The 25,814-nt window shown below is 45.5% G+C and overlaps 3 protein-coding genes across 4 annotated transcripts; 2 read left to right on the forward strand and 1 right to left on the reverse strand.

Moving 5' to 3' along the window:
• Positions 1-452: 452 nt before the first annotated feature.
• On the reverse strand, positions 453-7,947 carry SEC13 (SEC13 homolog, nuclear pore and COPII component). Of its 2 annotated transcripts, none has more exons than XM_032966486.2 (9): positions 7,788-7,947; positions 5,152-5,196; positions 4,867-4,982; positions 3,376-3,527; positions 2,879-3,012; positions 2,577-2,710; positions 2,344-2,464; positions 1,841-1,987; positions 453-1,489 (listed from the first exon to the last, which is right to left on the reverse strand). In XM_032966486.2, the coding sequence occupies exons 1-9, from the start codon at positions 7,788-7,790 to the stop codon at positions 1,379-1,381; spliced, it is 963 nt and encodes a 320-aa protein (XP_032822377.1). In that variant the 5' UTR covers positions 7,791-7,947; the 3' UTR covers positions 453-1,378. The 2 variants fall into 2 exon arrangements, with proteins under 2 accessions (XP_032822377.1, XP_032822378.1); XM_032966487.2 differs by lacking the exon at positions 7,788-7,947 and adding an exon at positions 7,559-7,709.
• A 3,309-nt stretch (positions 7,948-11,256) lies between these two features.
• On the forward strand, positions 11,257-18,241 carry LOC142905248 (U8 snoRNA-decapping enzyme-like). The gene is made up of 3 exons (XM_032966485.2): positions 11,257-11,778; positions 15,434-15,697; positions 16,952-18,241. The coding sequence occupies exons 1-3, from the start codon at positions 11,596-11,598 to the stop codon at positions 17,132-17,134; spliced, it is 630 nt and encodes a 209-aa protein (XP_032822376.1). The 5' UTR covers positions 11,257-11,595; the 3' UTR covers positions 17,135-18,241.
• Positions 18,242-19,297: 1,056 nt separating this feature from the next.
• On the forward strand, positions 19,298-23,404 carry LOC116949325 (uncharacterized). Its single transcript, XM_032966483.2, has 3 exons — positions 19,298-19,435; positions 19,839-19,976; positions 21,630-23,404. The coding sequence occupies exons 1-3, from the start codon at positions 19,398-19,400 to the stop codon at positions 22,720-22,722; spliced, it is 1,269 nt and encodes a 422-aa protein (XP_032822374.1). The 5' UTR covers positions 19,298-19,397; the 3' UTR covers positions 22,723-23,404.
• The last annotated feature ends 2,410 nt before the right edge of the window (positions 23,405-25,814 follow it).

Consider the following 25,814-nt stretch of genomic DNA (forward strand, 5'->3'; position numbering starts at 1 on the left):
GTTTTATTTTCTTCTCCCAGTTGCCTGTATCGATTGTAATGCATAGCAATGATATTCAAATACTTTGGCTCCTGGAGCAAACACAACTTTACACAACTATTAAAACATTTAGTAAAAACAGGGATCTATTCTTGAATCATGACGAATTGTGAAAATTGATATAATTGCTAGTGGTTAAGCATTACATAAAAAAAATAGCCAACCATCTCAAGTGTATTGAATTTTCAACGAGTATGGCTTCTTTTACAATATTTATAAATCAGGTCATACTCGATGGATGTTCCAATACAATAACATCACTATTCAAAATCTATTTTGCATGTGTGTGGCTTCCAGCATAACTCAGTGCTCAAGGACAATTGCATACATTCCATAACTCCACTTATCTGTATTTAGATTTGCCCATTGTTTTCCCCATGCATACAAATAGCAAAACACAATCAACACAGGAACACGTTTGAAACATTTATTAGAATTATATACAGTATGAATGCTCATCAACCGAATGGAACAGTTTGTTCCACAAAGTTTGCATTACAGTAATGCAGCGAGCACATAAAAAGCCAAAAAATAATGGACTATGTCTGCAAGTTATTAACCTTCGAATCAAAAAGACCAAGAAGTTTCTGCACGAATACATTTCCAATGTTTAGTTTGAGTTTGTCTCAAGTCTGAGCCACAGGAATGTTTTCTCTCGGCTCAAGTTGTCCAAATACATAACTCGCATACAATGCAGCCACGTCACCTCTCCTAAAAAATCCACTATGACCAAATTTTGTGCAGCCAAACGCAAGTATGAGCATCGTATAAAGAAAAGTTTGTAAACGTCCTCATTCCTAGCAATTAATGTAATTTTCATGAAGGACAGCGTAAAATGTCTTAAACAACCCATAGTACCAACTTGTTTGCATAACAATTTCCTCTCCATGAACGCAATGCAAACCTTTCAATTTCAAAAATATTTAAAAGCCGCTTTTGCATGTTTTTTTCCTTATGCATAATCAATACTTTCAGCCATTGATTTCATACATTAATGCATCCGATAAACAATTCATATCTAACATTTAGATGCTAGAAAAAAGCAGTACATGTCTAGACACTTTGTTCATAAGTGGAGGAAAACACCACAAGCCGATCAAAAGTATGCCTGGAGGTCGTGCGAGTGCTTAATTATGCTTATTCATCTGACATTTGAGAAACATTTCCTAAAAAATTCCCACTGTTGTGTTGCTACAGGCCCGGGCAGGGCCATGCACTAGGCGTCTCCTGCTGGAGTGACTTGGCTGAGGCGTCATTTGGTCTGCGGGACCACAAGTGGCGGAGGGATGGAGGGAGTGAAGAACGAACACGTGAGAGTTGGTGTGGGCCTTGATGGCCATCACTGTTCCGTCTGATGGGCATCTCCTACACCCGGAGCAACTCCCTGTCCTTTGTTGACGTCACTCACGCACACCCACTGCCCATCCACAGACTCCTTCCACAGGCTCACCTGCAAATTAGGCACATCACATTCACAGTTTAATTTAGTGCTGCAAGAAAGCGTGTACAAAAATGCCAGAAGATATAAATTAGTCTATGCTAACAATCACTGCTAGCATGTTAAATAATGTCTGGTTACATATCTAAGTAATATAATTACATGTGGTTTAGTATCTGCTTTGATTAATCAAATAACACATACGAATTGCTTGTAATGCTCTTTCATCCAAGTTATGCAAGAGTTAACTATGCAGTGATGCTACTACTCTAAAACCAAGCAAGCATCAGCCACTGTAGTGTAATAGAACAAAACAATACAAATCATGCTGTAGGAGTTTTAAACCACATGCTGCAAATTCACCTTGTTATCTCCACCAGAAACAGCCAGGATATTGCCAGTGATGGACCAGCTAACATGCCACACAACATCATTGAACTTGTGAAGGAGCTTGGGTGCCCAAGAGCTCTCGGACAAATCGTCACACGTCCAGATGAAAACGCGACCATCCTGCATGCAGTAGAGTGCATTGGAGGAAATTAAACAACATGTTCATTTGTTTCATGGAAACCTTGTTTTAAGTCTTACTGTAATTCTGGTGACCATACTTTTGAGCATATATATTCTAAAAAAAACCTCACCACATTCACCAGAGCCATTGTCCAAAACATTCACCTTCTGTATATTTTTCTTTTTGATGGCAGTGTCAATGACAAAGACAGTGATATGTATTTGCTTTGTATGTGTACACAATTACCAATGCATGTGTGTTTTGGAAACAATGCAATATTCTCCTTAGAGAAATGAAAGCCTATACAAGGGATGCATAACTGATTCATTGCAAGCTACGAAGAACTGGACAGAACCTGCGAGCAGCTGGCGATGGTGCTGACAGGGAGACCGATAGAGGGCGCCCACGCTACATCGCGCACCCAATCGCTGTGTGCCTCCAGCTTCTGTTCCTCCTGCCACTGGCCATCCTCCTCCCTGAACAAATCAACACAGACACAACAATTCCGTCATTGCGAGATATCTCTGCCAAAGAGGCTTCCACTCGATAATTGAGTCACACACTGGGAAAACCTCGTGTAAAACTTACTTCCAGATCTTTATGAGATTGTCGCAGCCCCCTGATACAAATCGACGAGTAAGCGCAGGTTTTTGGCCAGAAGGCTGCTCCAATAAGCTCCCAGGAATGACTGCAGGAGCCCAGCTGACAGCATTGCACCCAATCTACAATCACAGTGGAATTCAGTTGTAATCTAATGACAGAATACGAGCACGGGGGCGAAAGAAGTTCAACATAAATATTTTTTAAAGCAATGCTTTTTGAAACAAACAACAGAATACAAGAACACTTGTCAGGTGCACATATCTCTACATGAAGCAAATGTGACTTACTGTGTGAGCATTGCTAACTTTCTTAGCCTCCCAGGTACCATCAGCCTGGCATGACAGGACTGAGATGCACCCATCGGAACTGCCACAGGCCAGAACCAGACCAAACTCATGGGGAGCCCACGATACAGAGTTCACTGAAAGCAGAAGACAAAGATACCACTCCATATTATTTAAACGCATCTTGTTATACTTCAAAACCTTGAATTAGACCTCAGGTGGTACATAGGAAATTGATTTTGTACTATATTTTTGATTTGATGAGAAGCCAGTGGAAGCTTTTTAGCATAGCCATATAAGACATATAGCCATGCCTAATACGAAGGACAGCGCATGGCAAGCTGTTTTAAATATATAGTATCATATTTACGGTCATCTGTACTACATCCTTTATGCCGTCTCAATGATACTATGACACCATCGTTCTCATCTGTACTGTCTGTCGTATGATTATGGTTTAAAGTGTGGGTGGCGGTGGCATATGGCAGTGGTGGAATTACCAGAGGAGTCATGCCCGGCGTACTCGTGCAGTTTATCCCATTTCCCATTTTCCTCTCGCCACACAATTACTTTGCGATCGTATGAACACGAGGCCAGCACGCTCCCAAACATAGGGTGGGACCACGCCACCTGCCACACCGGACCCTCATGTCTGCAGAATCAAAACCACAGCGGAAAATAAAATCAACATGAATACAATGAGGTATTTTTACCCAGGACAGCCACCTTGAGTCTCAATACTATTCTTCGGAAAGATTCCGAATCGGAACATTTGGCTCTTTTAAAGGGGTATTTTACGAGTAAACTGAAGTGTCCCATGAAAAACAAAGAAGCTATCCTATACAATACAATTTAGAGTTAGTGTCTAAATGTGGTAAAATATCAAGCTGCTCTACAAAAACAGTGGCATATTAATTTTATAGTGAAGCAAAAACAGTGAGCATATTCATTTTCTAGTCTGTCATCGGACGAGGAAAAAAATAAGCTTTTGTGGATCGACTTGGATATGGTTAGACAGTCAGTAGCATGCACGTGGGAGAAGAGAGTTCCAAGCAGAGGGTCTTGAGACCTCCCATTAAATGAAGGTTGACTGGGGGCTTCTAAAGACAACCTAAGTTACTGGAGTGGAGGGTGCACAGCAGGGAGGGAGAGGAGGGGGAAACATGGAGCCTTCAAGTGAAATTGATCTAGGATTAAATTGGGAGTGAGTGGAGGGATCTTGATTTGGTCTCGTTTATGGGTGTGGGCACAGGAATTCTGGATCAACTAGGTCCAGTTAGGAATTTGGGGAAGGTGTAGTGGGGAATGTCATAATAGTTGTCAGGATGTTATGAATGCATGGACGAGGGTATCAACTTCTGTTTAAAAGTCTCCATATATTCACATCTGCCCACTTTGCAGCCCAGAGGATTTGGCATTTTCACAAATGAATAATTTGACGGGACCCCGGGGTCCCGCAAAAATCAGGTCAATAATTATTATTTTTCAGTCCGCCCACTCGTGATCCCGAGAGCAACGCGCCGCCCGCCCAGACTCGCGCCAACAAGCACCAGCAGGCGGCGATCAACACGATGGGTGCCACCCCACCGGCCAAACGAAAGCCCCGGGGGGCGTCCGCCGCAGTCGCGCGCGGCGACGACGCCCTCCGGTCAGCCGTCGATCCTCAGCTTCTTTGCCAAGGCGAGTCCGCCCCCCAGCAGTGAATTTAAAGTGTTTATGTAATTTTTCAACTTTTACGAAACTTAGTGCCCCGAGTAGCTCTCGACGAGGCCAATCGATTGACACTAGTTTTGTTGTCGGTAAGGCAAGACTCGTGTCGCTACACGGTTTTTCCCACCCCGGGGTAGTGATGGGACCCCGGGGTCCTGCCAATTGCTTCAAATGTGTGATCTGCTGTGCCTCGACAGTGCTGGATTAAAGTTGTGCACCACAACACTTAGAAGGATTGAGAAAATATGGCAAATGTTTTCGGAGATTGTTCAAGTGCTCACCCCCTGAGATCGGCAGCGAGGATTTGTCCTCCATTCTTGATGTCGAAGATTTTGACCGATCGGTCGGAAGAGCAAGTGGCAAGGCGGGTACCATAGTAATCCATCTGGGCGTCATGCTGACAGGGGACAAAAAGAGCTAACACAATCCACCCTACACAAAACTCACCAATATTTTTTGTTATAACAATGTGTGCGTGCTGGTACAAAACAGTTCAGTTATGATTATACGACAGCTGCCAATGGCGCAGACACACCAAAGATGCCATTACAACCGCTGATACTCACAATCATGTCCTCGTGGGAAGTATCAACGGTGTTTATTACAGAAACCTGAAATTGACAAAAAAACATCGTTAATGTCCGTGAGTATTCAATGAGCAGATTACAGCTTTCGTGTACGTGTTGAAAACCACCCTATCTCGCCTCACCACCCCATAGGGAATTCTGTCCCCTCTCTCGAACAGGTGTGACTTCTACATGTATTGCTTAAATTTCAATGAAATAATGATTCAAAAGTTATCAAGCAGAGTTAAAACTGGGCAAACGGGTCTTGCGAAACTTAAGTTCACACAATCGCAGTATAGAAGAGTGCAAGAATAACATATGTAATATTATTTTATTTATATAAGATACCATGTATCTACATTTAAATACACGTGTCCTGCATAGGGATGTTTGTGCAATTCCATTCATTGGTGATTGGCATATGGAAGAAACCAGATAAAAAAACGACTTTGTTTACACATTTTTGACCTATACTGTACACGTTGCATGCATACATTTATGCAGAATTCTGTGACAGCACTTCACTATTAATATTTACTTTAATCATGCAATGCCTTATTACGTGTGTAAAAAAAGTGTTTTTCTATATTTCATTAAAACGGTATACCTTAAAGCGAGTAAAAATCTGACAAGGCGGTACATACACTCTTTTTAATAATGCACTGCTCACACTCAAAAGGTAGCCGCTTCATATCACGATCCATGGTCAACGAAACACGGACCACTTTGCAGATAACCGCACGTACTAAAATTGTCACGGAGAAAACTGTTCTGTTTCTTCACCTGAGGACGACTCAAAAGGTAGCCGCTTCATATCACGATCGATTGTCAACGAAACACGGACCACTTTGCAGATAACCGCACGTACTAAAATTGTCACGGGGAAAACTGTTCTGTTTCTTCACCTGAAGACGACTCAAAAGGTAGCCGCTTCATATCACGATCGATTGTCAACGAAACACGGACCACTTTGCAGATAACCGCACGTACTAAAATTGTCACGGGGAAAACTGTTGTTTCTTCACCTGAAGACGACTCAAAAGGTAGCCGCTTCATATCACGATCGATTGTCAACGAAACACGGACCACTTTGCAGATAACCGCACGTACTAAAATTGTCACGGGGAAAACTGTTCTGTTTCTTCACCTGAAGACGACTCAAAAGGTAGCCGCTTCATATCACGATCGATTGTCAACGAAACACGGACCACTTTGCAGATAACCGCACGTATTAAAATTGTCACGGGGAAAACTGTTCTGTTTCTTCACCTGAAGACGACTCAAAAGGTAGCCGCTTCATATCACGATTGATTGTCAACGAAACACGGACCACTTTGCAGATAACCGCACGTACTAAAATTGTCACGGGGAAAACCGTTCTGTTTCTTCACCTGAGGACGACTCAAAAGGTAGCCGCTTCATATCACGATCGATAGTCAACTAAACACGGACCGCTTTGCAGATAACCGCACGTACTAAAATTGTCACGGGGAAAACTGTTCTGTTTCTTCACCTGAAGACGACTCAAAAGGTAGCCGCTTCATATCACGATCCATGGTCAACGAAACACGGACCACTGCAGATAACCGCACGTACTAAACTTGTCACGGGGAAAACTGTTCTATTTCTTCACCTGAGGACGACTCAAAAGGTAGCCGCTTCATATCACGATCCATGGTCAACGAAACACGGACCACTGCAGATAACCGCACGTACTAAACTTGTCACGGGGAAAACTGTTCTATTTCTTCACCTGAGGACGACTCAAAAGGTAGCCGCTTCATATCACGATCCATGGTCAACGAAACACGGACCACTGCAGATAACCGCACGTACTAAACTTGTCACGGGGAAAACTGTTCTATTTCTTCACCTGAGGACGACTCAAAAGGTAGCCGCTTCATATCACGATCCATGGTCAACGAAACACGGACCACTTTGCAGATAACCGCACGTACTAAACTTGTCACGGGGAAAACTGTTCTGTTTCTTCACCTGAGGACGACTCAAAAGGTAGCCGCTTCATATCACGATCGATTGTCAACTAAACACGGACCACTTTGCAGATAACCGCACGTACTAAACTTGTCACGGGGAAAACTGTTCTGTTTCTTCACCTGAAGACGACTCAAAAGGTAGCCGCTTCATATCACGATCGATAGTCAACGAAACACGGACCACTTTGCAGATAACCGCACGTACTAAACTTGTCACGGGGAAAACTGTTCTGTTTCTTCACCTGAAGACGACTCAAAAGGTAGCCGCTTCATATCACGATCGATAGTCAACGAAACACGGACCACTTTGCAGATAACCGCACGTACTAAAATTGTCACGGGGAAAACTACTCGTCCCCGCGTTAAATCCGAGCGCTGTACAGCATATACGAGCATCTCGCCACGCTTACCCGAGGGTGTAAACACTTCAACTTTGTAAAAAAAAAAACATTAATTGTATGATTAACGGAGTGAATAGAGGGTTATATTCTTCCACGTGTCTCACACAGCGTGCGACGCTGTCAATGTGAGGCCTGCACACTCAAGAAGCCTCCCGGTCGCTCAGGCAATCTCGAGAAAGCCCTAAACTCTGCACCGATTTTAAACACAATTATAACAACAACAAAAAAAACAACGTACCATGACGATGCGAGGCGGCGCACGAAGACCAATTAAAAATAAATAACCTTGATGAGTTAAAAACAAAAGAAAATCACCGCCGGAGCGAGTTGGGAGCGATTCCGGATGAGCCGGGAATGTACGTGGCAGACCGGAAGCCCCGCTTCACATTTCCCAGCGTGGATAAGCGCGCCGCTCCTCGTCCAATGAGCGCCGCGCTGCATGCGTATGCGCGCTATGAAATCCAGCGCGTGTGTTGCGACATCGTAGCTTATGCGTGTTGCGAAATCGTGTGCTTTTGTCACCTTGGGCTCGCGTTATTATTATTATAATTATTATAATAAATGTGCTTTTTCTTTCGTTATCGGTTGCAAACTTGCGTACTGTTTTTTTTTATTTGACCAGGCAAAAGCCCGCTGAGCCACGTAGCTATTTTTTTTTTCGTCAGAAGCGACCCCTCCACAAATGATTGCCCAACCGAAGTGGCAAAATTCGCGGTGGACATTTACAGCAGACGCACGTTTCTAAACGCGTGATGTTAATACCCAGGTTCGGGATCCAACCCACGACCTCCTGTACACCAGGCGAGGTGGTTAACATCCCCTAGCCACCGCGGAGAGATGTTAACTAACGGCCTGCCACTTTTGTTCTATTCGCTGCTGGATGAGGACAGCTCCTGGCGTCACGCTGCACGGGTGTTGGTGAGGTGTGGTGTAACAGAGGTGGGGGAGGGGGCATCGAAGTTGCAGTAAAATACAGCAATGAATCTTCTTTGGTTCTTTCGGTAAAGCCACGTAGAATGAGAATAAAATAATAAATTGTGCAAATAAAATAACACGATAATATTCTCACGACGTTTTTCGGCCACAACACAAGCGGCCTTCATCAGGTGAAGGGACGAGACTGTCCGATGAAGGCCGCTTGTGTTGTGGCCGAAACACGTCGTGAGAATATTATTGTGTTATTTTATTTCATCACGAAAGCTTTAAATCGAAATTTACAGCAATGAATGTCGATGCAATGACAACTTCTGACCACCGTGTGGAGGCAGTCAGTCCGCCTATGATGGTCACATGTGAGCGGCGTTCGCTAATTTTTATTATTTTTTTATCATTATTTTACACGCTTTTATTTAACTCACTCTGTCTGTTGTTGTATCCTCAAATCTTGTAACTAAATTTTTTACCAATTTCCCAATGTGGTATCGACTGCAAACTTGGTATATTTATGTCATACTGATGACAATACTATATTCTATCATTAAAAAAAATATATATACAGTATTTTTAACATTATTTTTTACCTGTTATGTTTCGGCTTGGGTCTATTTGGCCACGCTCCCTTACGTTGTGGCAAGCTTCGGGTCCAATTCCTGGAGTCGTGGACTTCTGCCGTTACTAGTACAGTACATTCATGTAAAAGCGTGTTTAAAAAACAAGTTTTAAAAATATATATTATAGCCCTGCTTAGCTTACAATATATGGACAAATTGGTTCCAACTAAGGCAGCAAAAACTTTAGAAGTGCCGATGTATTTATAAGGCTTATAAGAGTATATTACTTGGAAACCTCACCTTTCAAGTGGCGATCACATAATTCGCCACACGGAGAAATTGGAACCATTAAAGTTACCGACCAGCAAGTGAAATATCTGGACTAAAAATGTAACTCATATCCTTTAGAATACATTATGGGACGATTCGTATCACTATTGTACAGTGATAAAATTACTACTAATTCGCTCCAGCCACTCGCTCACCTGCGCTCAGTCACCTCCTTATCGCTCTTCTATTACTAGTACCACGGTCAATGTCTCTGTGAACCTCGCTTCTTTGATTCGTACATAAATGACGTCACACGTTTTTTGACCCCTGCGTCACACGGCGTCACAAAACGTCAGACCTCCCCCCTCAAGTATGACGTCACAAAGCTCTGCCCCCCCCCCCCCCCCCCATTTTTTAAAAACATGCTTCAAATCTCTTTAAATTACTGTCGTTGTAGTGCGTATTTAATGTAGCGCTGCACTCTGATGTTGTAGGAGAAAATATTTATAAAAAAAGTCTTGATTTGAAGCTTTCGTGACTGCAGGAATCCACACTCTTTGGTTCGTTCGGTAAAGTCACGTGGGTATTTTATTTTATAACTTCTTGACTTTACCGAAAGAAGAAAAGAATATTTATTTTTAAAAAGTCTATTTTATTAAGTATAACGTGTTGTCTATATTTATTTAAAGTTGCGCATTTTGATGTGACGTCACATTTCTCAACCCCCCCCCTCCTCCTCGTCACACATCGTCACAAATATCTGACCCCCCCCCCCCCCAGGTGCGTGGGTGGCCACTAACTCACCACCCTGCAGGTCAAAAACAGTTCCTCTATTCACTTGCACTGCTTCACTTGGGAATTTCCACCTCCCATGGTCTCATTTCCCAACCTTGCTCAATTCAACTCTGATAGTGCTGCTTGTTGCTGGCCGCTTGACGTTTTGGTTAAGCTGGTCACTGCTGGGATTACTACTGGACATCTGTGAAAAGAGCTTTACAGCTCATTGGATTTCTCCGGTAGAAAGAATATTCTCATTCCCGATTACACCATTGGGCCATACCCACTTACTAATGTAATAGTTGTATCCGTAGTGCGAACTGAAACTCACAGCTTCCTTAGTTACGGAATCACTCCTAAACAACACGATTCATCTCCGTCTACCGGAATGAATCGGCCAATATACAACTACAGGGTACAACCATCGTCAAAAAGCAGCAAGCTGCCATTCTCAATTCACTGCTCGATTAAAGCCTTCCACAAGTCTCTCTCGATCACGCGATGTAACTCTCCAACTCAGCGGGCACCTGCACGCGAGCTGATCTCCATCCAATGGTCCACTACACGTCATTATTATTTTTCGATTTAAAGCTTTCGTGACTGCAAGGATTCATATTCTTGGTTCTTTCGGTAAAGTCACCACGTAGAAGGGAAATAATAAAATAATAAAATCAAAATAAAATACAATTCTTACGACGTTTCGGCTCTGTTCTTCACCAGAGGACGGCTGTTTACGTTGTGGCCGAAACGTCGTGATAATTTTATTATGTTTTAGTTTTATTATTTTATTATTTCCCTTCTACGTCATTATTATTCTTCACGGCCCCCTGTCAAACTTAAAAGATTCAAGTGACCCGCGTTACGCCCTCTAATCCGTGTGTTCTTCTCTCTGTCTGTCGGTGTTTATTCCAATTTAGGCACTTGTCCGTGTTTATTTGGAAAATAAATGTATATATTTTTTGTAAACATTTCGTTACCCCCTCCCCCACCTTAATGTGGGGGTCCTTTCTGCCAACAGTGGCTTGGGCGAACAGTTGCAGGGGCTGCGCCTTTACGTGAAGAACTGGCTTTACCTGGTACGAAAACAAAAACAGTTTACAGTACTCTCATTTCAATGTGTTAAGTAATTTGTTTACTTTTCCTATACTTTACACTCCTATTTGGGGTTTCGTATTATTTGTTGTTGAAACGTCATGATCTGCCCCTACTGGACATCTGTGAAAGAGAGCTTTATAGCTCATCGGATTCCTCCAGGATAAATGAACATTCTCAAATCTGTTTCACTTCATCCCACGCCGAAGCAGCGAGTTTCCAATTGGTCGGATCGATTCCATCGAATCCCGCCGCACGAATCGAATCGTCGTACGCGCGTGTTGGAGCGAGCACTGGGCAATGATAATAATTATTCGCCCGAGGAACGGTGCGGAATGGATTGAATGAACGCGACACATTGAAGGAAGGAAGGAAAGAAGGAGTGGAATGACTCAAAGGCTCGCTTTGGTGTAAACCATGGTGTTGCGATGGGTGTTGGGGGCGCTGAGCGTGGCCATGGCGGAGAAGGCTCGCTACAGGCGGGTGGAGCGGGCCCATGCGCTGGGCCTGCGTGGCTTCAGGCACGCGTCCCACGCCATGCTCTACGCACCCAGCGACGAGATGCTCTTCGGCCGCATCCCCGTGCGCTACGCCGTGCTGGTGAGAAGCCCCGGGGAGGGAGGGGGGGCCCAACTGGCGTGGCCGTGGGGCCCAACTGGCGTGGCCGTGGGGCCCAACTGGCGTGGCCGTGGGGCCCAACTGGCGTGGCCGTGGGCCCCAACTGGCGTGGCCGTGGGCCCCAACTGGCGTGGCCGTGGGGCCCAACTGGCGTGGCCGTGGGGTCCAACTGGCGTGGCCGTGGGGCCAAGCTCATGGTAACGCGGCGGACAGTTCCATGGCCCAAAATGTTGATACTGCGACTGATACTCCTGCTGTTATGGAGTGACTCGTGCAGCCAGCTATGGATGCAAAGTTTGGTAGTACATGTCATGTATATCGTTTATTGTTAAATTTGAATCACAGTTCCTATGATCACTGTTACATTGTTTTTGTAGCTTTAGTTTGGTGAGTTTGAAAACTTTTTGGTTTAGCCATGTATGCTTGTTGTAGTACGGAATTAGCCTGATAACTTTAATCTAAATTGTCATGGTTGTTATTGTTTGACTTGCATCCCACTGGGATTTTTGCACACAGCGTTGATATACGGTGTTTTTTTCTGGAAGACTTTGCTGTTTATTCCTGGATTTTTCTGTTGCGCGTAGTCACTTTAAGATGTTTCTTGTTCATGTTTTTGTTTGTTGCGGTTGCACCCGAGTCAAGAGCCGCATGGCTCACAGGGGCTATATAATAAATGAAACTGAAACAGGGGCACTTTAATGGCTGCGGCGACACTTGTGGCTCATGAGAACACGGGCCAATCCCATGGCCACGAGGACACGTGCGGTATAAACACGGGGGACTCATGGTCCACGGGGACACTTTCATGGCGAGACAGCGCCAAGGGCAGGAGTCGGTAACCTGCGGCTCTTTAAGGACAGCTTCGTGACGTTATTTATGAAAGACCGTCACGTATTCACATGCATTGCGGCTCTGGAAATATATTGATTTTACCGGATTCGAAAAAAAAACCCTTTTTGTTATTTTGGTTGCCGACCCCTGGCAATTGGGACACTTTGATGGCGAGGCAATGGGGACACTTAATGACAATTTGGATACTTGTATGGTCCATGGCCACGGACACATTCATGGATTCGTGGTCACATTCGTGAGCAAGGTCTGAACGCAGGGCAGAATCATGACAATGGGCAGTTATGAGAATAGGTTTTCCCCTTTTTTATGGCAACAAAACCGGTGTTAAGATGTTAAAACACCAAACTGAAACCCTTTACAAGGAATCATGTCTGCATTAACCACAATACTTGTGGTCAGAATGCAAACAAAAAACATACTCTGATTATATATGCGTTGTCTTTGAAACTGATTGGTGCACACCAGAGACCGCTTTCTTTGGAGCCTAGTCTCAAACGGTGTTCGACCAGAGGACGCCAAAAGGCGTACGTACGCCTTTGGGTGTCCTCTGGTCTCTAGTCTAACACCTTTTGAGACTCGGTTCCAAAGAAAGCTGTCTCTGGTGTGGACCAATCAGTTTCAAGGACAATTCATATATTATCAGATTGTTTTTTGTTTGCATTCTGACCACAAGTATTGTGGTTAATGCAGACATGATTCCTTGTCAAATGTTTCAGTTTGGTGTTTTAACATCTCAACACCTGTTTTGTTGTCAGAAAAAAGGGGTAAACCTATTCTCATATTTTGGTACTGGCAAAGGAGGTCCCATGATGTCTATTTGGATGTATAGCTTATGCCAATTTGATATAGTAAACACAGTTAACACGCTCCAAAAAAAACAGCATACACAACATCTACAACACAATGTTACGCAATAATGTGCAAACAAGTTATTTTAAATAATGATTTAGTGATTATCCGGCGTTTTTGAAAACCCGGCATCCCCTTCCACCTGATAATCGATGGTCTAACGTGTGTCCCTTGCTGTTGAGGGGGTCGGGATACGGGGTGTTTGGGGTTTAAGGGGTCTCCGAAAAATGCCACAGAAAAATGAAGCCTTGTGTGGAGTGGTTTATTAAATGGTGCTTCTTGGAAAGAAAACAGTTCTGAAATTGTCGTGCACAAACATTCCACTTTGAACCAGCAGATGGCGGTAGATATGCACCATGTTATTCACGTTATTTGCAACCACAATACATGTATTTAATATTACCAAAGGTCATAATTATATTTCATTATCAGAACAACTGCTGTACGCCTTTTGGTGTCCTCTGGTCTAACACCGTTTTGAGACTAGGCTAAAAAAAGCTGTTTCTAGTGTGGACCAATCAGTTTCAAAGACAATGCCATATATTATCAGTGTATTTTTTTGTTTGAATTCTGACCACAAGTATTGTGGTTAATGCAGACATGAGTCATCGTAAAAGGTTTCAGTTTGGTGTTTTAACATCTCAACACCTGTTTTGTTGCCAGAAAAAAAAGGGGAAAACCTATTCTCATATTTTGGTCCTGGCAAAGGGGAGGTCCCATGATGAAATGGGCAGTTACATTATCACTCTATCGCTACTATCATGGTTTCTGTTCCATGAATTTCACTTGCTGATTCCGCCACCCATGTTTCAGGACTCGAACCACCCAGACTTGTATTCACCTACCATACTGTGGGTAACAATACCTGTATACTTCTATTTCTGCTTCTTTCCCCATCCTCCACTTTGGAATTCCCTTAAATCAACTCTTTTTTTACAGTTGCTTATGACCTTTCTCAAAACGTTTTAACGCTCATAAATTTTGCCTTCAATATTTACCACTTTCCACCTTTAATTAACTTTTTTGCCATGTCACTTGAGTAAAAGCCTCATAGGCAAAGCACAGCAATACTGTATGGACACTAATCAGCTACATCCTGGCCATCGGGAAATGCTTTTGGGCAATGTCTGACCATTGGGGCCAATATCATGGACGGATTTATCCATGGAACACCTCACTTTGGTGAAATCTGGCTGTGGAATATATTATATGTGAAACATGGACAGAATAAATGAATTATTGGTGAAATTCTCGTCAATGTAATTTGGCTCCGATAATGGGTGATACATAGCCATAGAAAACGCCATGGGCAAAAGTTGGCAAAGGATTTACTCTAATGGGCCCAATGTTACTTAATGAGCCAGGCAGGGCCATATTGATGGCTGGCATATTCAGCCTTTTTCAATTGGTAAAACCCAACCATGTTGCCACCCTTCATGGGGGATGCATCTATTACCACTTTGATGCCTGACACATGGCCATGGGCCACGCGTTGTGAGCCAGGTCTCCTCATGGACAATATATTGATGTGCCAAGCAGGTCTACCTTTCATTGGCAAGACCCATTCATCAGTCACCCGTAATGAATGAGGCCAGGTCAGTTCTTATGAACAGCGTCTTTGTCTTACTCTGCCTTTTAGTCAAAGCAATTAAAGTATAGCTCTACACCCACAGCAACTCACGTGCAATTAAATTACTGACCATTTAAGAGTCCGTGATTATCCAAGTTCTGTGTCTGTAGAGGAGCTAGGTATGTTAAATGTGAGTTTATTTAGATCTAATAACATGTCCCCAATGTATTTTTTCCTCTCCCTGGCCCTCTCCCCATCTGCTATTTTGCAGTTTAAGCCATGACACTGGCACTTTAGAGGGCCCCGCACGTACACACTGCACCACATCGTACTCTTAATTATCATATTTTACAATTATAACTCCAGATGCAGATGCGCTTTGACGGGACCCTGGGCTTCCCCGGCGGCTTCTTGGACCCAGGGGAGGCATGCCTGGAGGACGGCCTCAACCGTGAGCTGCAGGAGGAGATGGGCTGCAACGTGCGGCTCACGGAGGCAGACTACCTGTGTTCGCACGTCTGCCAGCACCCGCGGCCCATCGTCAACCACCTGTACGCTCGTAAGCTCACGCTGGCCGAGCTGCAGGCCTTGGAGGTGAGCGCCGTACAGGCGCGGGACCATGGAGGAGAGGTATGTTCCTGACTGCTGCCACATGGCCTACACACCTCTAAGTCTCACTGGCCTCTTCATTAAACGTGTAATTAAAACTTTATTTTAAAAAAATAGGTAACGTTTTTAAATGTAACCACATTCCAAGCCGCTGTAAATTTAGGAGGATAACATGTGTATGTACTTATTTTACTTATTTATCCAGGGAAATCCCACTGAGTATTACGACTCTTATTCAGGAAGGTCCTGCATTGGGACAATAAAATTAATGAAACACTGCCTTCATGTTGGAGGATACTTGATTACCTGGAGAAAATCCACACATACCAGGATATATCAGTCGCAGCAAAGCACAGTTAGATGTAAACCACTGATGTGCCGTCATCTCCCGGAGAGTGCTGTCATCTCCTGTCATCTCTCGAGAGACCTAGAGAGTGTGAAGTTTGAAGAAGGGGTAAGGGTGTTTTTTTTTTAGAGCAGGGAATGTGGGGTAGAATGCACGGGCCAAATTGGAAATTTAGATAACTTTATGGAGACACTTAATAGAAAGTTACACGCAGAAGATACAGTCATATGAAAAGGGGAAGGAAGGGTCTCAGCAGTGCAAATGGTTAGAGTAAGGGAATGCTATTCGAGACAACTGCAGAGAAGATTGACTTACGTTTTTGACTGACGGTGTTTGAATGACAGCCTTAGTTGCTGGAGTGGAAGGCATGTTAAGATAAGTATATTGAGATGAGAGGGGTGAGATAGGTGGGGGTGAGTCCATGGAGGATCCTGACAATGTGTTTAATTAAAAAGCATTGGTGTGTGTGTGTGTGAATTTAGAGGACTGTATATTCAATGTATTAAAACTTCCGTTATTCGGGTTTCCATTTTAAAAGATATCCAAGAAAGTAGTGGAGTGGCTAGCGATTGCAGCTCGCTACCAGGTTGCGAGACGAGGAAGTGCACGATGAGGGCCTCTGCAACACTTTGTGGGTCGTAAGGGTTTATTTGACCATACTTCACCACGCTGGCCAATGCAGGACCGTGAATGTGGAGAACACCACTTAGTGCTGCAGCCTATAATAACCCCTTGTGCATGGTGGTCACCCAATCCAAGCATCAAATCAGAATTTAACTAAGCTTGGCTTCTCAGGTCGGACGAGACGGGTGCATTCCAGAAGATTTAGTCACACAGAGGAAGTACTATGGTTACATTTGCTCCCGCTGCAATTGCAAGGAAGGTACTTTTTTTTCTTTATTATTAAAGGGGAGCGCATTGCCTTCCAGGTGCTGGGGATGGTGAGGGTGCCTCTGTACACCCTCCGCGGGGGGAGAGGCGGGCTGCCCACCTTCCTGAGGAACCGCTTCATCGGCAACGCACGTGACCAGCTCCTCTACGCCCTGCGCAAGCTCGGGATCATGACTCCCGGGGAGCTGCAGGCTGCCGAGGATGCCAGCAGAGCCCATTGAGCCGCTTGGGACGGAACGCCTCCCCCCACAATGCCGGCCGCTCACGTTGACGAGCGTGCGTTACCACGTTGCGTTAAATAACTGCGTATATATGCATTACGTTACTGTATATTCGCACTGTATTCATACGTGCACTAAAGAAAAAGTCTTTAAAAAATATTGCTAAGTGTATATTTTGCTTCACTCATTTTGAGATTAATTCATTACCAGATTGTGAAAGGTGGTAGAGGCTTTGGGAGGTCTCCATCCAGCAGTGGACTCACCATGCCAGATGATCTGCTGATGCAAAGTTGTGCAACGTTTGTTTGAGATAATTTGTTTAAGTTTATGCGGTCACTTAAATTCATTGTTCGTTATGGTTTAAAATATGGCCAAACGAAGGCCTTCCCATACATTGGCAATCTCTTGGGTATTCCGTGATGCCGCAATCCACTGCACTCCTGCAGATGAACGGATCTCATGGGGCTCCATCTCCGCAGAGGTTATTCTCTCGGGTACGTTCTCTCCTTGGGCTGCCAATCCATCGCCAGCCTTGTTCATCAGCGGTTATCCCTTCTTGCGATGCATCCTGCCCAAGCCAACATACTTCGTTTTTTAAATCAATAAGATTTGTTACAGAACTTTTTCCGTGATCCATGTGCTCTTCTTTGCATTACCCCAGAGTAATTTCAAGTGAGCACTTTTCGTTTGTTTGTTTATTCATGATCCGTGTTTCCTGATCCATATGTCAAAGCTGGAAATATGCAGTCATTGAAACAATCTTCAAGCATTTTGCCATTGCTGCATTACACAATCCATGTTTGATGTTCATTGTGAAATTGCCTGTGAAACAGGCTGCTTGAATTAACCTCTTGATAACAGTTATAAAGTCGTCTCTGTTTTGCTAAAACTCAACAGGCACTTAATAGCTGAAGTTGATGGCACATTTTTGGTAAACGTCTTTAATAGGCCAGAGTGTTTGCTTTCTGTAAAAAGTGCTAAATGTATTGTAAACACGAGTGTGTTTCCCCCACAGGCGTGTAAGCCTCTCGACGTTTGATTTTGCCATAACCAAACCCCTGATGGTTGTGCAATAAATGTCAGCGGGAATAAAGCGGTGCAAAGTAACGTTGCAATTGTATAGTACTTTATTTTTAGGAGTGCCTTCCAGACATGTAACACAATCGGGTTTACAAAGTAATCGAATATTTATGCGACGTGGGTATTTATGCCTTGGTAAAAAAACAAATACCAGGTTTTTTTTTATTAACATTTGTAATGCTTTTTTTAAATTACCGCACAGCAAATAAAACGCATGGGAAGTGCGATGAGGCCGACCCGACAATAAACATTGCGTTCTGCATTGAAGTTAAGCATCCTCGTTACTTGTTTGGTCCTTGTAGGAAAGGCAGTTCTGGCAACTGGCTCACAACAAGACGAGCACACACATGCGGCGATTGTACAGCAGGATGGACCTTCGCGATTCCCGCCACCGCTCCGGCTTCCGCGCACGGCTCCGCTCGGCTAGTCTGGAACGTGGTCGAAACTCACGGTCCACTGGCAAACGATAACAAGCCGGTAAAGTGCCACACAACCACGTCAAACCTGGCCCTTTAAATAAAAACAGCGGGCAGCAGTTCTTCATAACAAAACTGACTGTAAGCCACACCGCTAAGAGGCTGCGTGTGTGGCTCCTCGCGGGAGGTCACTTGTGGCAAGCCTTGGCTCCCCGGGGGGTGACGGTGGTGGGGGGGGGAGTTGTTTGGGGGAAGGGAGGAGTTTGGGTCTAGCAAGAGTCAGGGGACTGAACAAACACAGCAGGGGGTAAAGTCTGATGCTCTCCCTGGCACATTCCACATCAACCTGATCTCACCTAAGTAGGTGGATTTTTGGGGAAGAGGGCAGAGGAGGGTAAGGGATGGGAGAGGGTATTGAGCTTATCACTTGGATTGGTTGCCAGCGACGAAAATCGCCTCCCTTGTGTGCCTCCCTTGTGTGCCTCCCTTGTGTGCCTCCCTTGTGTGCCTCCCTTGTGTGCCTCCCTTGTGTGCCTCCCTTGGTTGCCTCCCTTGGTTGCCTCCCTTGTGTGCCTCCCTTGGTTGCCTCCCTTGTGTGCCTCCCTTGGGGCAGAAAGCATGTGCAAGAAGAATACAGTGCAAATTAGAAGCGTGCAGCAAGAGGGCTGGACCTGACGGGCCTCCGGCGAGCTAATTGCTTAGAGCCACGCTAGGTCACTCGTCCACACAGCCGAGAGGGGAAGGAGTAGCGACAAGAGGCGGGCACAATGCATCCTGGAACAACAATGCTGGGCAACGCAAAGTGGTAAGCGGATAACACAATTACATAATTACAATATTTACAACGGTATATTTAAAGTGATCCGTTTATAAATTGCCCACTGATTTTGAATGAGCCTCTCTTCCCCAACAATTGAGTGAATATTGTGAAAGTGGCTTCATGTCTGACAAGAGGATAGTTTAAAGATTTAAATGTGCATCGAGATCGGTGGGAGACGTGGAGAAGCTTCGATTTAAAATGTAACTTTCCCTATACAATACATTTTCCTCATTATTTTAGTGGGACATCTACAAATGGATCGTATGCGATGAAACGCATTTTTGATTGCATCCTCTAATTACGGTCGATACGACTATTGTGCGGAGCAGACACGCGTACAATGGCGGTGTTAAGTGAATTAAAATTTGAATGTTTAATTTTTTTCGAGGCAAATGGCTCAGCGTCTGCATGTGAGCGGAAGAGGCGTCCACGCGCATGTTCGGCTGCCTCCCATCGAGCCACTCATTGGGGCTACGGCTGCGAGCACCGTCCCAGTGGAAAAATCGGCCTGTGGAACCTACAGCAGGTAATGGTGCGTGGTGAACTCAGGGTTCGCTGTTTTAAAATATATATACATGTTTTCGTCAATTTTCCCCGAACGCTATCCCGATTGTGCAATTGACGTGACATCGTGAGACTAAGAATCGCATCACTCTCCTTTGTGTTAGAGGCCAGCCCACAGACGCGGATATCGCATAGCTACCTCTGAGATTCCTTCAAGTAACCTCTGGTCCACAGAGTTGAGGGCAACACTCTCCCACCCGCTCTGCACATGAGAATAACATTTGTCACAGCGTTCAGGGCTCACTCTCAAGCAACGTACGCAGCACAGCCCATATCAATGTCATCTAAAATAACAATTACATATTGAAGGCTCAGGGGAGCAAAGGAGGTCAGTGCAGCAAAATACATCGCGGTGCGGGATGTGTTTGATTTCGCTAGATATCTGAAGCTGAGTAGGCTTGAGCCTGGATCGTGCATTCAATGGGTGACCACTGTGCGCAATGTAGGTGCCAGAGACCGCTGTGGGGCTATGTGGTGGGCAGCAGAGGGCAGTGCAGAACAATAAATTGTTACACGAATGCCTCTGTGCTCCTATGTCTATGCTATCCACCTTCACCAACTACACTGGCCAGCTCAGTAAAGTATGGTCAAATAGCCTCCACGATCCAAACGGCATGGAAAAGCCCTCATCCAGCAGTGGCTTGACAACACCGTATGTTTGGCCGGGTTTCTTTCCGGCAGTGTTTTATTTTTTCCATGTGGCAGCAAAACCGCAATACCGAGTCAAAAGCTATCCGCATGAGAGATTAACACTCAAAAGGTCTGCACAGATGGGTTCATGAACTCACATGCTGCACTGCCATCTCCTGGCCACGTTGCTGCCCAGAGATTTGGGAGTTAATTTGCAAGGCTTCGCGGGTCTGCCAACCATTGCCCCCAATGTGCTTGTCCACAGGTGTGTGCTACCTGTGGGGAGCGGTAGCGCAGCAGTTAGCGCGCTGCGTTACGAACCCGGCGACCTGAGTTCAATTCCCGCTCATGGCCAACAACAGTTACGATTATTTGAACCGGTCGTGGGCCTCCTCTAGATCGACTCAGCCATAAATGAGTAATTGGTGTGGTGTGTAAACATCACCACGAGGGAGACGAAGGCAACCGGGCGTGGTGCTGGCCACCCACCCCCTCGTGTGCCTTGTCGGCCTTCATAGGGGCTCGCTAACAGCACTTGCCCCAACAGCCTGTTAAGGCTACACGGGGGGATGTTTGTCTTTCTTTTTGCCACCACACATGGAAGAGTGCTGTTGCAATGCAATGGGAGCATGTGCAGCCTCCAGCAAGAAATTATCTGTGAGCTGCATTACTCGTTGTGAGATAACATCTCCGATAAGGTGTTCTGCTACGGAATGGTTCTGATCACTAATACATTTGGTTGGTGTCGAACCCCCTTTAAGACAGCAATTAGCTCCAGTCTCAAGCGACAACATTCAGACAACTTGGCCCATAGCCCAGGGCAGAGCAATTGCATTGTACGTAACATGGGATTAGGGGTCAATACTTTACATGTGCAAATCAAATTAGCAAATGCAGTCCCGTAGCATTTTTTAGTTACACACTACATTACTTTCACATCTGTTTATAATTGAGAATGTTGAAATGCTCTCTCTGCCTTTTAAAGGGCGGGATTTTTCCGAGCACGGAGTCTGTCGCATTCCGGAGACCGCCGGGGGACTGGAGGACGAGACGCGTGCTCGGGCAATGAACGGGAGGCGCTGCTTAAGTCAAAAACTATTTTAGACTTTACCAAAGGCAATGGCAAACTGTTGCCACCTCGCGAACGTTTTCAAGCCATAGCAATGAAAACCATCAGTCAAAAGACAAAATGTGTATCGGATAACCACGACGCGTGCTTCCACATGCACATCAACAGCACTTCACCCAGCATCTCCAGGAAGATGACGGCACGCAAAATATCAGCGAGGTCAGGTCCGAGCAACGACGAGCCCTCGGGAAGAGCTCCCCTGACAACCAGCGCTGCCACAATTCCTGCTCATAACTCCTCCGCCGACCTTGACACTCTCGACGCGGCCAGGCCAAATGGAACACGAGTGGAATCCACGGGCGGCCACGGCTCGCTTACAGAACGCACGGACGAAAGAACGGCAACGTGCGGGGCTGACGTGCGTGCGAGGCGCTCCGTGAAAAAACCCCTCAAATCCTCCCTGAAGAAGTCCTTCGACTGGAAGGCCCATTCCTTGAAGAGCGACAAAGGCTCGGCCAAACGGTGGGGCGGCGTGGCCGAAGGGCAGCGCGGTCGCGTCGAGGGCGCCGCCGAGCAGCGTCCCCGGCACACATTGACGGAGCGTGGGCAGTGCAGCCCGTGCTCCCCCGCCAGGCGTCATCTCGACGACGCCACGCCGGCTTGCCGGGCGCACGGTGGCTGTCGGCAGCCCGGGGGGACGCGCCGCCCGCGCTCGCTTCGCGTGGCTCGCGGCGCCGCCAGCGCGGGCGAGGCGTCCCCGAGGGCGGACGGGAATTCCCGCGACAGAGGCCGTCTCCCGAGCGGGTGCCCAAGTCCCGACAAGAACGCGAATGGGGCCGCGGGGCGCGTGCTGCCGGCGGCGCGACCGTCACGAGGCGTGCGCGGGGAGCTGGTTCTACACGAGTCGGGAGAGTTCGCCGGCGTGCCGGTCCCCAGGATAACGATGACGTGCGCAACTCCGCCGCCAGCGCTCTCGGTCACGGGGGACGGCGAGTTTGCCGGGCAGTAGGGTACCGTGTAATCCAGCGCTCGACGTGGATACCAATTTTGCCCGGTCGGTGCGTTTTTTTTTTTATTTCGATGTGGAAGGTGAAAGTGGCCATGGAGAAGCTTGAAATGGGTTCTCGTGGTCACGACGCACGCGTTAAACCGCGCGTGCAAGAATAATTATTTATTTACGGTTTGTATGTGTGGTTGGGTCACGTGTCCCCCCCGCAGCCGGCTCTGGTAATGAGATTCCATATGCCCTGCGATGGCAAAAATGCATCGATTCCTGATTCCAACTGTGAACACGGATCATTCAAATGGATCGAGTCATCAACGAGAATCAGGAAAATGTTATCAATTTGCTATGCGAGTGAGGGTGGAGGGGGGCGGGAGTGATAGAGGGTGAATTGTTACCCTACTTAAACAAAACTGGTTTTACGAGTTCTAAAAAGCCAAGTGTTTTTATTTACAATGCTACAAGCTGAGATCACTTCCGTGAATAGGTTGGCAACAATGCATGCAGTATACTGAAGTGGAAAGCCGAACTCTCGTTCGTAACAGAGTACAATATCTATACATTTATATATATCTCTCATATACCATGCCCTGTGACCGAGCAGAATTTAAATGTTGCCTCATGTCCCCCTATGATATATATGTAATATACTGTTTCCCCAAACTGCAAAAATAAACGTTTATCGTCATGCAGCATGTTACTGTATATGTAAACATATAATTGCACACCTATTCCACTGTATAAATAACAAGGTGCTCTGCTTAACGGGTTCCATTTAAAAGATAGGAAGCCATGCTGACATCACCGGAGTCGCAAAGCAAAGAAGCTCATGCATGTCCAATTGACGCGGAAGAAAAACGTAACATTGTTTACACTAATCGAGCAAATTCATCATCTACCTGCAAGCGCTGACGAGTCACACACTGCCACAAGTCGAGTTTACTCTTTTTCCATTGGAACATCGGAGTCGAGCCACCATGGGGCCATAACGGTACGGGTGATTTTTTTTTCCCCCTGGCTTATTTGCCATACCGAGCCAGAACCAAACCACGATACGTCGGCCTCCTAAAACGCCCTTCATCTGGCTGGGGGCCAAGCAGAACCTGGGTGGGGCTAATGATGTGTCCATTGGGTCTGATATCACTGTGAGGACACAGCGTCACCGCATCATCGAAAATAAAAAAAAATAAAATTAAACTATATATTTATTTTACCAGGTGAGGCCCACTGACCTACATAGCTTTTTTCAGAAGCGACCGAGCCACAAATGATAGCTCAACAAAGTGCTTTATCAATGGAAATGTATAGCAGCCAAACACTCAACGCATGTTTCTAAATGTGGAGGGAAAAACCACGCAACCACGGGGAGAGAGACACGTAACCTCCAAACGTACATCAGGCGTCGGGCTCGGGATCGAACTCACGATCTGCTGTATACCAGGCGAGGGATTTAACATCTGGCCACCGTCGCACCCGACCATGCATCCACATACGTGTCGGCTCGTTGCGTGTGACGTCAGTGCCACAGCTAATTTTCTGCGGTGCAAAAATCTGGCCCAACCTGACCACCCACACCGGACTGGCTTAGCTCAGCCCTGGTGGAGAGCAGATGTGCCAATGGAAAAGAGACCGTTGATTATAAGCTTTTCGTACAATGAGCTCATACAGCTGGTGAGGCCACATCTATACTGGATGTACAATGTAAGGATATATATAGATGTACCAGGTTTAGGAGCAACTTATGATAATGTCATTAGTATATAACAGGAAAACTTTTCTCATTGATATTAACATAGAGCATAAGACAAGAGTTGAACACCCAACAACAATATTAGCTCAAATCACACAATCTTCCCTGGATTGCCCCAATTAGAGCTGGAACGATTAGTCGATTAAGTCAACGCGTTGACTAAATATTTAAATCAACTACTTTATTTGTAGTCGATTTTTCGGGCCACTTTAAAAATGATGGCCACCCCCACATCCTGCCTGCGTTGCGTGGCCGATGTGGCCAATGACGTTACCCATCGCCTCCCGTCCAGTGGCAGACATGGGAAAAGAGGTGATTGTGTTATCTGATTCATCGAGTAATTGAACTGATCATCGGTAGAGTAATCGATAGCAGTGCTAAAATAATATCTAATAGAACATAGCTTGTATTAGCATATGTAGTAGTGCTTTTGAGTCTCTTGCCATGCAAGGAATGAAAAGACAAACCATTGTCAATCTGTGATTCCTCACCTTTCACCAGGGTCTTGTGCCAATAAGCCAGGCGGTTCAACAGTTTACAATTAAATTGCTTGCAGGAAGCGCAATCGTTTTTATAAACAAAAATTAACGCCTGGCGGAATTGCACTCAATTTGCATGCCTCAAGTGTTCTTTTGAAAAAAGCAAGTCTCACCGACCTTATGGGACTAATCCCTCCCATTCGTTGCTAAGTGTCGGCATTAACGCTCAGTAAACACAACATCTGAAGCATGCAAACACAGAGGGTGGAATAATACAGCAACATCGCGGGGTGGTGAGTGGAACCTCGTCACCTCCAGACCTGCCCAGCTCTGCATTTTGTTCCTCAGACCATCTTAATTACCTACCTCAACTGTTATATTTTGATTTGATTTTTATATACATATAAATACCGTATTTTTCAGATTGTAAGACGCTCCGGAACAGACGCACCCCAAACTTGTGCCCGGTGTCAATAACGTTACATAAACTTCGTCACAAGCACACACACACCTGGCTGGATTTGAAAATACACTTGCAACAATCGCTTTAATATACAGTGAAGGGGAAAAAGTGCATCTTATAATCCACAGAACACGATATAATCAAAGTGCTTGTGTGAGTTGGTGCTATCAGATCCCATGCAAGCGTTTGTGCAAAACAATACTGTGAACTGCAGTGTTCAGATTCAATTTCTTCACTCGCCAAGTGCAGTTTACACATTGTAGCGTTCAAAAGATGCGTACGACACGTTACACTATGTGGACGTGTTTGGATTTGACGCATAACCTCGACGCTAACCTATACAGAAAACAACATACGTACGTAAGGACTTGAGTCGCAACGCACTTGGATATGGACTGGCCAAACT

This window comes from Petromyzon marinus, chromosome 36, assembly GCF_048934315.1.
Source record: "Petromyzon marinus isolate PM22_M1 ecotype Great Lakes invasive population chromosome 36, UKy_Petmar_22M1.pri1.0, whole genome shotgun sequence".
NCBI lineage: Eukaryota > Metazoa > Chordata > Hyperoartia > Petromyzontiformes > Petromyzontidae > Petromyzon > Petromyzon marinus.

Bases quoted from the DNA above. Each gene is read 5' to 3' on its own strand.
- SEC13 (XM_032966486.2), bottom strand. The intron at 2,465-2,576 runs GTAAGTTTTACA...TGATTTGTTCAG, and splicing joins AATCTCATAAAGATCTGGAA to GGAGGAGGATGGCCAGTGGC. The intron at 1,490-1,840 runs GTGAATTTGCAG...CCTAATTTGCAG, and splicing joins TTTCTGGTGGAGATAACAAG to GTGAGCCTGTGGAAGGAGTC.
- LOC116949325 (XM_032966483.2), top strand. From the start codon at position 19,398: ATGCATCCTGGAACAACAATGCTGGGCAACGCAAAGTG. The intron at 19,436-19,838 runs GTAAGCGGATAA...ATTTTTTTCGAG, and splicing joins ATGCTGGGCAACGCAAAGTG to GCAAATGGCTCAGCGTCTGC. The intron at 19,977-21,629 runs GTAATGGTGCGT...TGCCTTTTAAAG, and splicing joins GCCTGTGGAACCTACAGCAG to GGCGGGATTTTTCCGAGCAC.
- LOC142905248 (XM_032966485.2), top strand. From the start codon at position 11,596: ATGGTGTTGCGATGGGTGTTGGGGGCGCTGAGCGTGGCCATGGCGGAG. The intron at 11,779-15,433 runs GTGAGAAGCCCC...TTATAACTCCAG, and splicing joins CCGTGCGCTACGCCGTGCTG to ATGCAGATGCGCTTTGACGG. The intron at 15,698-16,951 runs GTATGTTCCTGA...ATTGCCTTCCAG, and splicing joins CGCGGGACCATGGAGGAGAG to GTGCTGGGGATGGTGAGGGT.